At 37.2% G+C, this 14,069-nt stretch overlaps 1 protein-coding gene across 1 annotated transcript in view; it reads left to right on the forward strand.

Annotated features, from left to right (window-relative positions):
- The window catches only part of BTBD16 (BTB domain containing 16), a 37,219-nt gene extending 24,509 nt beyond the window's left edge, over positions 1–12,710 (forward strand). The window contains exons 12-17 of the mRNA XM_029284396.1: positions 3,502–3,597; positions 6,782–6,860; positions 8,474–8,551; positions 9,568–9,666; positions 11,126–11,314; positions 12,642–12,710. Coding sequence (XP_029140229.1) covers positions 3,502–3,597; positions 6,782–6,860; positions 8,474–8,551; positions 9,568–9,666; positions 11,126–11,314; positions 12,642–12,710 — 610 coding nt within the window. The remainder of the gene's footprint in view (positions 1–3,501; positions 3,598–6,781; positions 6,861–8,473; positions 8,552–9,567; positions 9,667–11,125; positions 11,315–12,641) is intronic.
- Positions 12,711–14,069: the final 1,359 nt, after the last annotated feature.

The following is a 14,069-nucleotide window of genomic DNA, read 5'->3' on the forward strand; positions in this document are numbered from 1 at the left end:
AATAATAATAATAATAATAATAATAATAATAATAATAATAATAATAATAATAATAATAATAATAATAATAACTGCCTTCAGAGTTTCTTTTATGAATGGCTGCAGTTTTAGAGGTTCTGTTGATAGTACCTTGGTTGAAATAACATTGGAAGACACCTAACAACTAAGTAACTTTTAGTTACTAACTAATTGAAAGCAAGAGGTAGGAAAGATCAGTAAACAAAAGGGGAGAGATATTTAAAAAGAGTACAAGCTGTGTACTGGAGAATTCACCCTAGAAGCCCAAAGAAACTTCAGGTTTGTAATTCTATATTCAGTTACCTCGTTAGTTTGTCAGATGGTTTTTGAACCTACTAAAGTTAGTGGTAACATGCAGTGGTGGGATTCAAATATGTGAACAACCGGTTCTCTGTGTAGATGCCGCTTCTGGAAGTCCATTCTGGGCCTGGGCAACAAAAAATTAGCTACCGGTTCTGCCAAAGTGGCGCGAACCGGCTGAATCCCAGCACTGGTGACATGTCTGAGGGACAGATGGTGATCAGCAGTTCAAAAGCAAATATTATCAGTTTGATAGTTTCATAATCCCTTCCTCCCTTGCAATGGGCACTTGAAGTTGTCTGTTAGATCTCTGAGGCAGATCATATTAGGAAACAGACCCAAGAAATACGAGAATTCTTCATTACAGGTAGTCCTCAACTTACGGCCACAGCTGAGCCTGAAATTTATGTGGCTAAGTGAGAAATCTGTTAAGTGAGTTTTGCCCCATTTCACTTTTCTTGTCACATTTGTTAAGTGAACCACTGCAGTTGTTAGTAAGTGAATCTGGCTTCCCCATTGACTTTGCTTGTCAGAAGGTTGCAAAAGAGGATCGCATGACCCCGGAACATTGCAACCGTCATAAATATGAGTCTGTTGTCAAGAATCCGAGTATAAATCACGTGACCATGGGGATGCTGCAATGGTCATACGTGTGAAAAATGGTCAGAAGTCACTATTTTCAGTGCTGTTGTAACTTCGAACGGTCACTTAATGGACTGTTCTAAGCCGAGGACTACCTGTATTGGATGTAAGCTATAACGACAGAATCTTGAAAGTGTGACCCAGTTTTTCTTTCCCCTCCCTCTGCTACCAAAGAGAGGGAAAGCGGGCTGACCTCAAGTTTCTCCTTCACTTCTTTTGTGTCTTTCCAGACTAAGTTCATGTTTTACTAACAGCTGCCTCAGACTTTGTTCAGGCCATACTCTTCTGCACCACATTGTCAGAAGAAAAAAAAAATCAAGTGCATTCTTCAGAGTTTTTTTTTTTTTTTAAAGAACTCGATGATAGACTTTTTTTCAGTGTTTTAAACACACTTTAGGTAACAAGGCCATCTAGACATGTTTGTATGAAATAATGCAGAAAAGACTTGCTTGAGGAATAGTATAGAAATCTTTAATTCCACTATCTGAAAATTTTGATTTGTTTATCAAACCCTACCCAAGCTTAGATCGGTGAACCTTTGACAGCTTTGTTTAGTCTACCAACTCAGGGCTGCTCCTTTCACCCGCGTTGGCAAAGCCTGAGCCTTGAAATGAGGCGTGTAGCTTTTATTAATCATTATATAACCACCTAAATGGCTGGTTAGATATTACCTCCAGTTAAGAATCGATTCAACCTTTGGAGCAATCTTTGAGGCACCTTGCACATAATCTTTCTGAGTTTTATTACCAGATTAAGCTTTCCATATTGCGTATCACTCCCGAAATAAATTTTGACAGGCCAGTCAATGTTAATACAGTATAGAAACACACCTGTTAAGTCCTGGCTGGGAATAAATACAACAATAAACCATGATTTACTATTGCATTAAAGTAAGAGTCGAGTTACTTACCTTTCCTTCTCTCCTTCTCTGATGCGATTCTGGGATCAGAGGCGTTTGTTTCTGCTTTCCACTGACTAGGCAGCGTTTGGTTTTGTCGTTTTCACAACAAGCCAATTACACTGATGAAGCTAGTAAGTCAGAGTTTAGATGTTATGGTTTTGTGTTATGTGGTCACTTTCCTTTTGTGTCATACGGTCACTTTCCTTCCACTTTCCTTCCCACAGTCTCTTGTTTAGGGAAGTTCTTACTCTTCTTAGAACCAACCCTATCATTGGGTATAGTGAGGCACTCTAAGGAGACAATGAAGGTAGTCTAACTCTAATATCTCACTGGGAGCAAAGCCCCCCTGGCCTTCTGAACCTTCACAAAGTCCTGAGTGACCTTTTTTCTGGCGTTGCAGCTGAAAGTTGGTCACGTGCTTGTCTGGGATGAACAACATGCCTGCATGCTTTCTGATGGGGCTCAAGGTTGACCCAGCCTTCCATCTTTCCAAGGTCGGTAAAATGAGGACCCAGGTCATTGGGGGCAATATGCTGTCTCTGGAAACCGCTTAGAGAGGGCTGTAAAGCACCGTGAAGTAGTATATAAGTCTAAACCAGGGGTCTTCAACCTTGGCAACTTTAAGACTTGTGGACTTCAACTCCCAGAATTCCTCAGCCAGCAAAGCTGGCTGAGGAATTCTGGGAATTGAAGTCCACAAGTCTTAAAGTTGCCAAGGTTGAGGACCCCTGGTCTAAACGTTATTGCTATTGCTAATTATGAGCCAGCCAGTGAAGCAATTTCAAATGTAGGCATCTGGAGTACAGTTTACTAATTGTAATTAGGAAAATAACTATGAAGCGGTATATAAGTCTAAGTGCTATTGCTATTATGTATTTGCCACAATCTGTATACCGGTAGTCCTCCACTTACAACAGTTTGCTTGGTGACCATTCGAAGTTACAACGGCACTGGAAAAAAAGGGACTTATGACCATTTTTCACACTTATGACCACTGCAGCATCCCCATGGTCATGTGATTTACATTCAGAGGCTTGACAACTGACTCACATTTATGACGGTGGCAGTGACCCAAAGTCATGGGATCACCTTTGGCCACCTCCTGACAAGCAAAGTCAACGGGGGAAGCCGGATTCACTTAACAATCGTGTTACTAACTTAACAACTGCAGTGCTTCACTTAACAAATGTGGCAAGAAAAGTCATAAAATGAGGCAAAACTCACTTAACTAATGTCTCACTTAGCAACATAAATTTTGGGCTCAATTGTGACCGTTAGTTGAGGACCACCTGTACAATTCCCATGCCAACCTGGGGAGTTTAAAGAATTACAAACTATTACATATTTTTTTAAAAAACAGAGCTACAGCACAATGAAGACTTTGAGGTTGACGTGCTTCCAGTGGCCATTGTGTTACTGAAGGAAGGGCATCTATCCCATCACCTTATTTATAGTGCCTTGCTTTGAGGCAGGTGTTTGTGTGTGTGTGTGTGTGTGTGTGCCTTGAATTTTACTTTTCACTGCATTGCAAAGGCTTTCCATGAAGAAAATAATGTTTATAGAATGAAATGTTTCAGGAAGTGATAATGTTTGTGTCAGCTTTGAATCAAGTCTTTTGCTCCATTATTTTGATTCTTTAGTTTACCCAAGACATGTGCCTTCTTGGAAAGGGAAGAAGGACAGCAATACATGGCTATTTTTCAGTCTCTCCGTTTACATGGTGTCACTTCAAGTAAGTTTACTTTTTTTTCTTCTTTCAACTTAGGATTAGTCAGAAAATCAGATGTCCTAAATTTTGTGATGGCAAAAACCAATATTTATTTGTAAACATCCATCAATTCAGTAAGATAGAGCCAGTGACATAAACGGTATTTCTGGACAGCAAACAATTTCTATCAACACAGTTTATATGGAACTTTACAAAACAAGTTTCAAAGTATCCCATAGATATATATATTAAAGAAAATTATTAGCATGTAGCTGTAAATACATACAAAATATATATTAAAATTCTTCTATCTACATTTTCTCTGTTATATTTTTTCCATTTGGGAACAAGTTGATTGAACTATGATATCTCCTGACACCTTGCAAAGCCTTTATAAATTTTCTCAATCAAGGAAAGGGACTCCAAATTTTGTACAGTCCCACTTCTACCCCATAATTAATTTTCACTGACACTTCAAAAAATAAAGGAAAAAGTAGTTATTGGAAATAACTCTTTGAATCTGTAAAGTGTTTATATTTTTTCATCTTCAACCACTTGTTTAATAATATATAAGGAAATAGTATAAACATACATTTGATACCTTAAAGTATAATACATTATAAAAAGCATAATCTAATTGATAGTAGATTTGGTAGGGCTCCAGGCCCCCAAAACAGGTAAGTCCTGCTTTCTTTGTCCTTACTTGGATGGGTCTGTGACAAGCATGATGGCTCTGCTGGCTTTGACAGCATGAATCACTCATTTGGGAGTGACCAAGCCCAGTCACATTGCTTTGACACACCCAAGTTCTCCAAGAATTAATCAGTGCTGTGACAGTAGATCTAACCATGCAACATTCTGTTCTGATGACTGATCTGTCATATGCATTGCCCACCATTCTGTGCAACTATTTCAGGTCAAGTCAGTGAAAAAGAAAAGAAATCTGACTCCATCTTTAGATCTAACATTTTTTACTGCTTTTCTTGACTTGATGCCCACCAGATGTGATGGAATTATAACTCCAAACCATCATGCTTATTTATCAATTCTCTCTCTCTCTCTCTCTCTCTCTCTCTCTCTCTCACACACACACACACACACAAACACACATCCACAACACTACCACCTCCCACTTGTCTTCAACAACTCAGTGAGAGAGGTTGGGTTGAAAGAGAGTGGTTGGCACATGTTAGCCAGTGAGGGCAAATCTTCCCAATACCCCAAGTCTAGCTTTTAATCAGTACATCAGATACGTATATAGTTCCAGCTACGGTATGTGAAATGTATTGTCTACTTGTTGTGGTGGCAAAGGAATAAGTGAGTGGAAAGCGTCTTTATTCACATTCTTTAAAGGAAACAACTCAGCTATATTGTAAGCTCCAACAATAATTGCTTTCATTTGCAGGCTGATGGTATACTTACTCCTTTCAATCTAGAAGAAGCACTTAAAATCTCCACCTCATAGATTTCAAATGCATTTTTTCTCTAAATCAATGTTTCTCAAACTTTGAAAATTGTAGAGTGTGGACTTCAATTCCCAGAATTTCTCAGAATGCTTGCTAGGGAATTCTGGGAATTCAAGTCCATACATATTTAAGTGGCTGAGGTTGAGAAACACTGTCCTAAATCAAAGCTATGCAATTTCCACTTGAGGTCACCTTAAGATTAGTATGATATGTTGATGACTGCATTGCGACATTGGCCAAGAGCCTTTGGGGGGAAAGAGAGTCAAGCATTTTAAGGAGTGAAATGAATGTCCCATAATGTTGGAAGATTTAAGCCATCCATTTTGCTTTAATCCCCCCCCCCAAAAAAAAACAGAGGCCCCCAACTCTAGGAGTCTGGGGTAAATGACATTCTTTGCACCCCTGTTGTGAGCAAATGATAAGAAATATTTAGCGGTGGTTACACAAAAATGATTGCCAAATCTATTTTTCATTGTGTGAACATCCCAAAAGGAGGTGAATAGAAAACTGGGCCAATGTTGTTAAACTTGATCCTTGGCATGTTTGGCTGGCAGAAACACATGACAGGGAGACCTGCATGACTATAGACTATGCAAAACTTCAACTCTGACAAGTTTAGATTATTTGCATTGTTGACACAAGAATGCTTTTGTTTAACAATGTTTAATTCTGTTAACATTACAAGCAAAAGCAGGAATGAGCACTGGGTGAAAAGTGCAGCCGGGAATAACGAATTGCCTTAAGGTGCTTCTAAACTAGGGTTTTATTGAGCAATTGTCAGGCTTCTTTCAGAGCATTTTAATTGGAAGGCAAAGGCCATTTTAAAAAAGGCACTTGTGTCTTGCACAAGAGCCTAAGCTACAAAAAACTAACTAAAGTTAAACGTAATCAATCTTGATACGTTAGGAAAGAATTAAGTTGTACCACTACAGCTCACTGGGTTTAAATCCAGATTCCTAAGGTTTGGGAAGGGCTGCAGATAAATTTCATAATGACAGATTCATGATTGCGGCAGTGATGGAGGAGATAGTGACACAGGAAGAAAAGATTTTGTTGTATAATTTGCCAGATACAAATAATCAGATTGGTGTAGCAGGATAGACAGGTAGGGCTAATGGGTGAGGATACATAGATAAAAGGCCAGGAGGCTGAAAGCGTTTGTGAGTAGTCAGTGAGGAATAGGAAAAATAGTGCAGGAAGTATTCAACGAAAGAAGAGAAGAGCAAATTAGTGAATTAATTATTTCAATTTTGATGCAACTCAGTTCTGGGCGGTTCACAGCATAAAATGTTCCAAACACTCTAGTGATGGTACTACCATTGCCCAAGTACCTTGCTGAGATTCCTTGTCCAGTCAGCAGATCCTCAGATAAGCCGTGAATGGTTTCCAAAAGCAGACAGACTATCCTATATCTTTTGCTGAAGGAATGGGTTTCACAACGTAGGATCTATAAAGGGGATCTTGTCCAATGCCTGTTGCATAATAATCTTATTTTAGAAAGTAAGGAGGAATAATTATCCCAAAGCTTTCTTAGCTACTGTTCATGTTCTTTCATAAACTGTGGCGTTTTTAAAAACCCAGCTTCACCTCATATATATTAATTCCTGTTATATTCTTATTATACCATTACCTAGCCAATTTGCCCATAAGTTATTCTCCCTATTGTATCAGAAACAGCTTTTTCTTTGATACTGAATAATATAAATGAAACAACTGAATTGTTGCTTTTGTCTTTCCCAAAGGCAGACATCTAGAGGAGCTATGGGAAATTAATTTCTTTCCTTTGCCGTGGCTTACAAGGATCTTGTCTGATCATTACCATGCAGTGAGTTGGTATGCTTAGTGTGAAAATGGCTCAGTCTGGATTGATTTTAAACTCTAGCTTTTTCATAGCAGATATTCTCACAGCATACCTTTGTATATGTGCGGGGACCCTGCATTAAAACAAAAACCTTTAATTTGGGACTGTACTTCTATATTTGATGGCATTACCCAGTTCCAGACACAGAAATATAGAACACAGTAGAACATACTGGACAAACACGTATGGCCATATTAATATCACTTCTAAGTTTGTGTAATGAAGCTGATATGAAAAGTGAACAGTTTCACCACATTGTATAGCAATAGCATTGTCCAGACTGCAAATTAATACTTAACTCTTATTTTGCAAAGACTTTTACCAAAAAAAAGAAAGGAAAAAAAGCAAGAGTTTACTTCTCTTGACTTGAAGGTGATGCAGAAAAAAAAGTCTTTTCCAAGTCCTGATAACTGAATGTACACAACCATGTAGTTGTCATGGCAGTGAACAGAATTGATTTGCTACTGTCTTCGTAAAAGAACAACATAATAGCAGAGTTGGAAGGGACCTTGGAGGTCTTCTAATCCAACCCTGGTCAAGCAAGAAACCCTATACCATTTCAGACAATTGGTTGTCCAATCTTTTCTTTAAAACCTCCAGTGTTGCAGCATTCACAACTTCTGGAAGGAAGCCATTCCACGGATTAATTGACCCCCAACCTCTTTGCAAATCCAGCCTTCCAAGATGTTTATTCAACACCCTTCCCCCACAGTCTAGTCTATAGCTTTGTCATTTCCAGGTAATGTCCCACTTTTTGTCTGACCTTGATTAGCTCTTTTTTGAGATCAGACAAGTTTACCAGGTGCTGGATATTAGTTTATAAATAGGAATAGTGAATGTTTTCATTACTTTGTGAAGAAACACACTGACCATTCATCCTGCTGTAACTAATTCTCTGTTTGAACATGTTTGAACATTCTCTGTTTGAAAAATAGTTCAGTTAAATCATTTAATAGGTCAGTTTAAAGGTCAGGAATGGTGGAAAAATCAGGGAGCCATGAAACCATTATCATTTAGATATCAGATTTAAGAGTTTGGGTCATTTCATCTGTCAAATATAGCATCTTTCTAGAGTCATCCAACTATTGTTGTGTCAATCATTCTACAAGATATTATAAAGGGCAGAAATATAATCCTTTGGTCATCTGTGAGAGTATTACAGATGATTCTGATATGGGTGACAATATATTGTATCCATGTCTTAGCAGAACTTAGCAGAATTCTAAAATCTGCAAAATGTCTGTTTTTGCCCAAATCTTACAAAATTTCAGATGGGCAAGCTCATGATCTTTTGGGCCACTTAGTTAAGTTTTGAAGTTTGCATGACATACTGAACTTCCCTATGCCATGACTCACATAAGCAGGTCATGCTAGTGTGATGTAAGGAACAATGATGTAAGCAATTATAAATGCCATCCAAAACAGAAAACTTGTGACATTATATAAAATTGATAAGAAAATTGGCATACGGCTGAGGTTCAATTGCATTTTCTGTTCAGTTTTATTACATACTATATTTAAATAAAAAGACCAAATTTATGGATGCTATAATATGAAAGATTTTATTTTCCTTTCAGCTACAGAATGGTGGTGACATGGCCTTTCAGGCAGACTTTAACACCCAAGCAGTGAGATTTGGTCTGATGCTCACGCAGGTAAGCTGTGAAGAACTTGCTAAATTAAGTGGGAGAAATGACAAAATGCAGTCAACAGAATCTCTTACACAATCTTCCAGGGCAATATTGATGGGAATAAAGTGCACTGCTGAAACCAAAGAAACAGACTGTAATACAATTTATCCCTAATCTGTCTACACTGTAGAAATTTTCAACTAACATCCCACCTATAATTGGCAAATTGAAGGTGGGCAATAGAGATCATACTGTAACATATATCTGCAGGGCATTGGGATTTTCATTCTGCTGTTTTTAACAAAAAAGAAAAAAATATTATTTTGACAGCAACTAAGTTTATGGAAGCTTTAAAATGTATTTGTTTTTATCATAATTCTACCCAAAGATATTCAAAACTTTTTGTATACTTACAAATTAAATGTACGTAAGATACATCCTATACAAATTCGATTAAAGAATAAATCCCATTAAATTTATGCAACTGACTTCTGCATAAACACATATGGGCTTGCATTGCAATGATTTTACAATGATGAGAAAATGATATTGCAATGCTATACTAGATATATCTATTAGAAGTCCAATTGAATTCGGTGGGATTACTTTGAGAAAAAATAAGTATTTTAATCTTAAACACATGCTAAATTTTCTCACCGAACTGAATGAGACATCAAAATGCTTAAGTTTGGTTAGATTAGTCTCTGTATTTTTCTTACTCTTCCAACAATATTTTTTTTGAAAAATCTGGGATATTTACAAACTATGTATACAAATACAAATGTAATATATACATGTATGGAATCTCAGTTAATAACTTACATTATTTGTGGACAATGATACAGGAAACAAGTAGTATTTCACTGCTCTAAAAATTCTTAACAGGGATTAGTAAAAGGATACAAATGATAATTTTCCTGTAGAGAATTAATGAGGCATTAATGAGTTATTTATTTCTCATAACTGATGCTTTTCTGATATTTTAAGACACTGGAATAGCATGCCTTTATTTATATACATTAACATGCTGATTATTTCAGGAACCAAGATATCATGCAGAAGTAATTTCCATTTATGGATTCTTCTTTGAGCTAAAAGCAATAAAACATGACGCTTCAGCATACAGTTTTTACATGAAAGTAAGAACAGCATTTCTATGATCCTTGAGATTCAAAGTAATATTCGGACTATTTATTTCTGTTTGAAAGTATTGTAGGCGATCATCATCTACACCCAGAAGGATAACTTTAGCTATTTTGACTTATGTTGACAGTGGAAAATGAAAATATATTCATATAGTGAGCAAATTAGCTTGGGGAACAATAATCTACATATGTTTACCTGAAAAGAAATAACTGAAGTGCTTAGTATTGGTGGTTTTGCCTCTTCTTTATATAGTAAGTCCCATGTTAAGGATTTTTTTTTTAATCTAATGAATTCTGAAGAAAGGATTGGGAGAGGAAGAAGCCTCTAGCACAGGGGTCCACAACCTCTGGGTAGTGGACTGGTATCGGTCTGGAGCCTGTTAGGACCAGGGCCGCACAAGTGGTATGTGAGCGAGCAAAGCTTCATCTGTGCATGCACAAGATCTAGGTTGCATGTGAAACCATCACCCCTCCCCCATGGAAGACAATTTTTTCTTCCAAAACTGGTCTCTGGTGCCTGAAAGGTTGGGGACCGCTAGCAGGATAGACAGAGCGTGCTGTGACATCAAATGATTTTCAACATTTTTATTTGAATAAATAAACATGAATTAAAAAATTGAGCTAGAATATGCATTCAACGTGATAAAAAACACAAAGAAGATTACACCTTTAATATTTCTGGCAGTAAGGAGGAAAGAAATAATGGAGCCTTGCTGAAATTTTTGTGTGTGTATGTGTGGGTGCTCTGGGGCAGTATCCATTTATTTTATAGGCCTTCACATGGGAAAATATTTTGGTAGCTTATGTTCCATTTATGTCTAGATAGCTAGATATTTGCAGATCCAATAAACTCACTTTTCCTACTCAGATGCTTTCCAGATAAGTTGTTTGCACTGGTCAAGAATTCTAGGAATGAAGGCACAACTTATCTTAAGAGTGTCATATTGGACAACACTAACTCCTGCTTCTCTTGAAGTTCTGTATTGTATGATCAAGGTGTGTAGGAGGGTAACTGGTCCTCTCTTGACCCCAATGATTTCCTCAGCTGATCTGTTATTTCAAGATCAGATCCAGGCCTTAAGTTTACACCTTGGTATGCAGAGATGATTGGATTTGCTTGGTCATATGACTCAGGATGTCCTGAGTTGAACTCTATAGTGATAATGTGCTGAAAGAAAGTCCTAGGCAGCATTAGAGAAAGAGAAATTTTATACTATTTTTCTCTCCTGATCTTTGTTCTCATCACTCTGTTTAATCTTTTTTTCCCCTTGCGTTTCTTGCCAAAATAATCTCTTTCTATTAAAAAAAGTTCATTTAATCCTTAAATTGTGCCAGTGGAGAGATGATATCCTATCATATGTTAGGGGTTTATTAGTAAAGGCTTTTGAATAACTTCAGCAAATAAACCTAGGTGAGGAAAGAATTGAATTTACACCCCACCCTGTCATTTCAGAGAGTCAGACATGCAGATCCAATTATTTCTTACTTCACTGCTGAGCGTAGTCCTGTCAGTTTACAGAAAGAACGGGAAGTTAAGTATGAAATAAAAGCACAGTGCCAAATAGATGAAAAGTGGGAAGAATTCACCACAGAAAGGCTTACTCAAAGGTTTGGAGTTAAGAAACCTTCTTCTAAAAGCAAGGTGAGGAAAAAGCAAAAGAAATGTACTAATTATTTTAAAACTTTTTTTGTGGTAAACAGTGAAATCAGGACAGAGCTTCAGTAATCTCTTGGGTCTTCTGGGTTATTTAAGAAAAATAACTTTGTAGTCAAAGGCCTAGATTACATGAACGGTGATCTAAGGATTATATGGGAATAAATTGCAAGACAAAAAATGCAGTTAGACCATACGTTCGGACACATTTTAAACAATTACAAAATATTTGTGTAAACATGTGAAATAATTATAATGGACTTCTCAATTAAAATGTCTTAGATGGTTTTGAACAATAATTTAGAATTTGGACTAGACAATATAAATTCACAAGATGGAAAGAAATCAAGACAGAGCAGAAAACACAATATTTAAAACATGCCCGGTTACATCTGATTACTTAAATAAACATTTGTATGTTGCCTCTTCCATTGATTTGGTGACTTACTATAAATGAAGGAAAAAGGGTTCATTAGATCACAAGGTCCACAAAAGATTCATGAAATCAGGAACAATCCACAATAAATAAAAACATAAATACTACTAAAGAACAATTACTACAGTTAGATAAGTTTGTCCTCCCCAAATATCCTTCTAAAAAGGGTTTTATTCACTGTTTCTTTAACAACATAAAGGAGGAGCACTTCTGCTCTTTGAGAGGGGCCTGCAACTGAGCACGTCAATCTCAGGGTCCCAACCCTGTTAGGATGGGCACCAGAGCTTCCTCTATTTCTTGGACCAGGGGTCCCCAATCCCCGATTCATGGCCCAGAACCGGTCCACAGTCCATTGGGAACCGGGGCCACACAAGCAGCATGCGAAGCTCCCATTTGAGCAAGCGGCATGCATGTGAGCGAAAGCTTCCTCTTTCCACCACTGCTGCTGCTGGTCTGCAGAGCCAGAAATGTCGGGGATTGCTCTCCTAGACCATGGATAGTCTTCACACTAATTCAAGCTTATGCATTACTAAGAAACCATCAGAGTGAAATAAGGCAAGGGTCCCATGGGAGGAAGTTCTGTCAGGAAGGGGAGCTTTTCTAACAAAGTTCATTAAGGTTAAAATGAAAAGAAGCAATTATTTAAATCAGGGGTGTCCAACCTTGGCAACTTTAAGACCTGTGGACTTCAACCCACAGAATTCCCCAGCCAGTTACGCCTGCTTTAGATATTATCTTTCTAGGCAAGCTGAGTAAATATTTGCAGGTGTATCTTATTTTCCTTTTTCCCCTTCTAGCAAAAAAGAAAATCAATTTTTGTCTTATTGGTCCCATAAGTAGACACATTTTAACCCTTCCTCTTTTCCCCCCCAAACATAGATCTTGAAAGCAAGAATACCATCAGTTCCCATCTATGTGACATTTTCGCTTCTTTTCCTATCATCTTAAAAGATCACATCTGTTCCTATATCAGTGAACTCATTCTGACATGTAGCAAACAAAGAAGAGTTAGAACTGAAGATGTTCCCGCAAATGACTACAGTTTCTATAGCATGAAAATAAATTGTACCCTCTCTCATCATATTCAACTCACTGGGACATTGACCTTATTCATATTCTGCTTTGGACAAATGTTACAAATAGTTTGACCTTCCTAAACCAGGTACCTTTCGGTAAGATTGTCATATTGACTGGGAATGCTGAAATACTGTATGTAACCAATAACTAACTAATCTTGAAGTAACACATTAGGGAGATCTGGTTCACGTCTCCTTAAGCATGTATTCCAATCAGCGGTATGGTCCTAACTAACAAGTAAACGACCTTCCATGTGTAGAAGAAATTTAATTTCTTTCTTCTTTCTTCTCTCAATTTATCCAGCTGGCCTGCAGCCAACTTCACTGTGATTCCCATAAATAGTGGTGATGAAGCAATAAGATTACCATGCCAACCCACTCCAGCTTCCCCTCCCACTGCACAAATTCCACAGGAAGCACAAAAAATTGTAGATGATTCCAGATGAATATACAATATGCATGATTCATGACAATTAGAGCAGATGTTGATATCCTTTAACCATCAGATCATGTTTTACCTGTTTTTTCTCCCTTTTTAATCTTAACAATTGTAAGGCAGAAAACTCAGCACAAAACTTCTCAGGAGAAGATATGTTCCATCAGGTTCTCATCAAACTGAATTTGGTGAAGAAATGGCTTATTCTCTGTCCTCTGAAGCAACTGGACACCTACTGAAATTTCTTTATAGATTTTTCTTTATACAGGTGGTCTTCAACCTATACCTAGTACAATGACCACAATGGTTTACAGCCAAAATTCCAGGGTCAGTTATGGTCTCAAGTTAAGGACTACCTGTATATAAATTCTTTTGATATATACGTTCTTTATAGAATTTATAACAATTTTAATTAAATTTGTCTTCATCCTTCAGAGATAAATTAAGAACAAGATTATCCTTCTGTATTTAAATAACATGCAAATGAAAAACGCCCACTTGCAGGAAGGCATGAATTTCAGTACTGCAGTAATTTTATTATTTTCTTTTGTAGATAATTGTTGATAATCACCAGTCCTTTGACTCTATTACCCAGTTAGTTTTTGGAATAAAAATAGATCATTGGTTGAGAAAACAAGGAATGGGAAGAAATCAGACCACAGCTAATAGTTTGTTTTTCCTATAGTTCACTATTTTCATCATCATAATGAAAAGCCAAACCTAAAAACTCTTTTGTGTTTTCTCCAATTCTTTTCTACTAATTCTTTACTAAGAAACCGAGCTCTCATTTTATTG

Source organism: Protobothrops mucrosquamatus, unplaced genomic scaffold (assembly GCF_001527695.2).
Source record: "Protobothrops mucrosquamatus isolate PMUCROS unplaced genomic scaffold, P.Mucros_1.0 scaffold566, whole genome shotgun sequence".
Classification (NCBI taxonomy): domain Eukaryota; kingdom Metazoa; phylum Chordata; class Lepidosauria; order Squamata; family Viperidae; genus Protobothrops; species Protobothrops mucrosquamatus.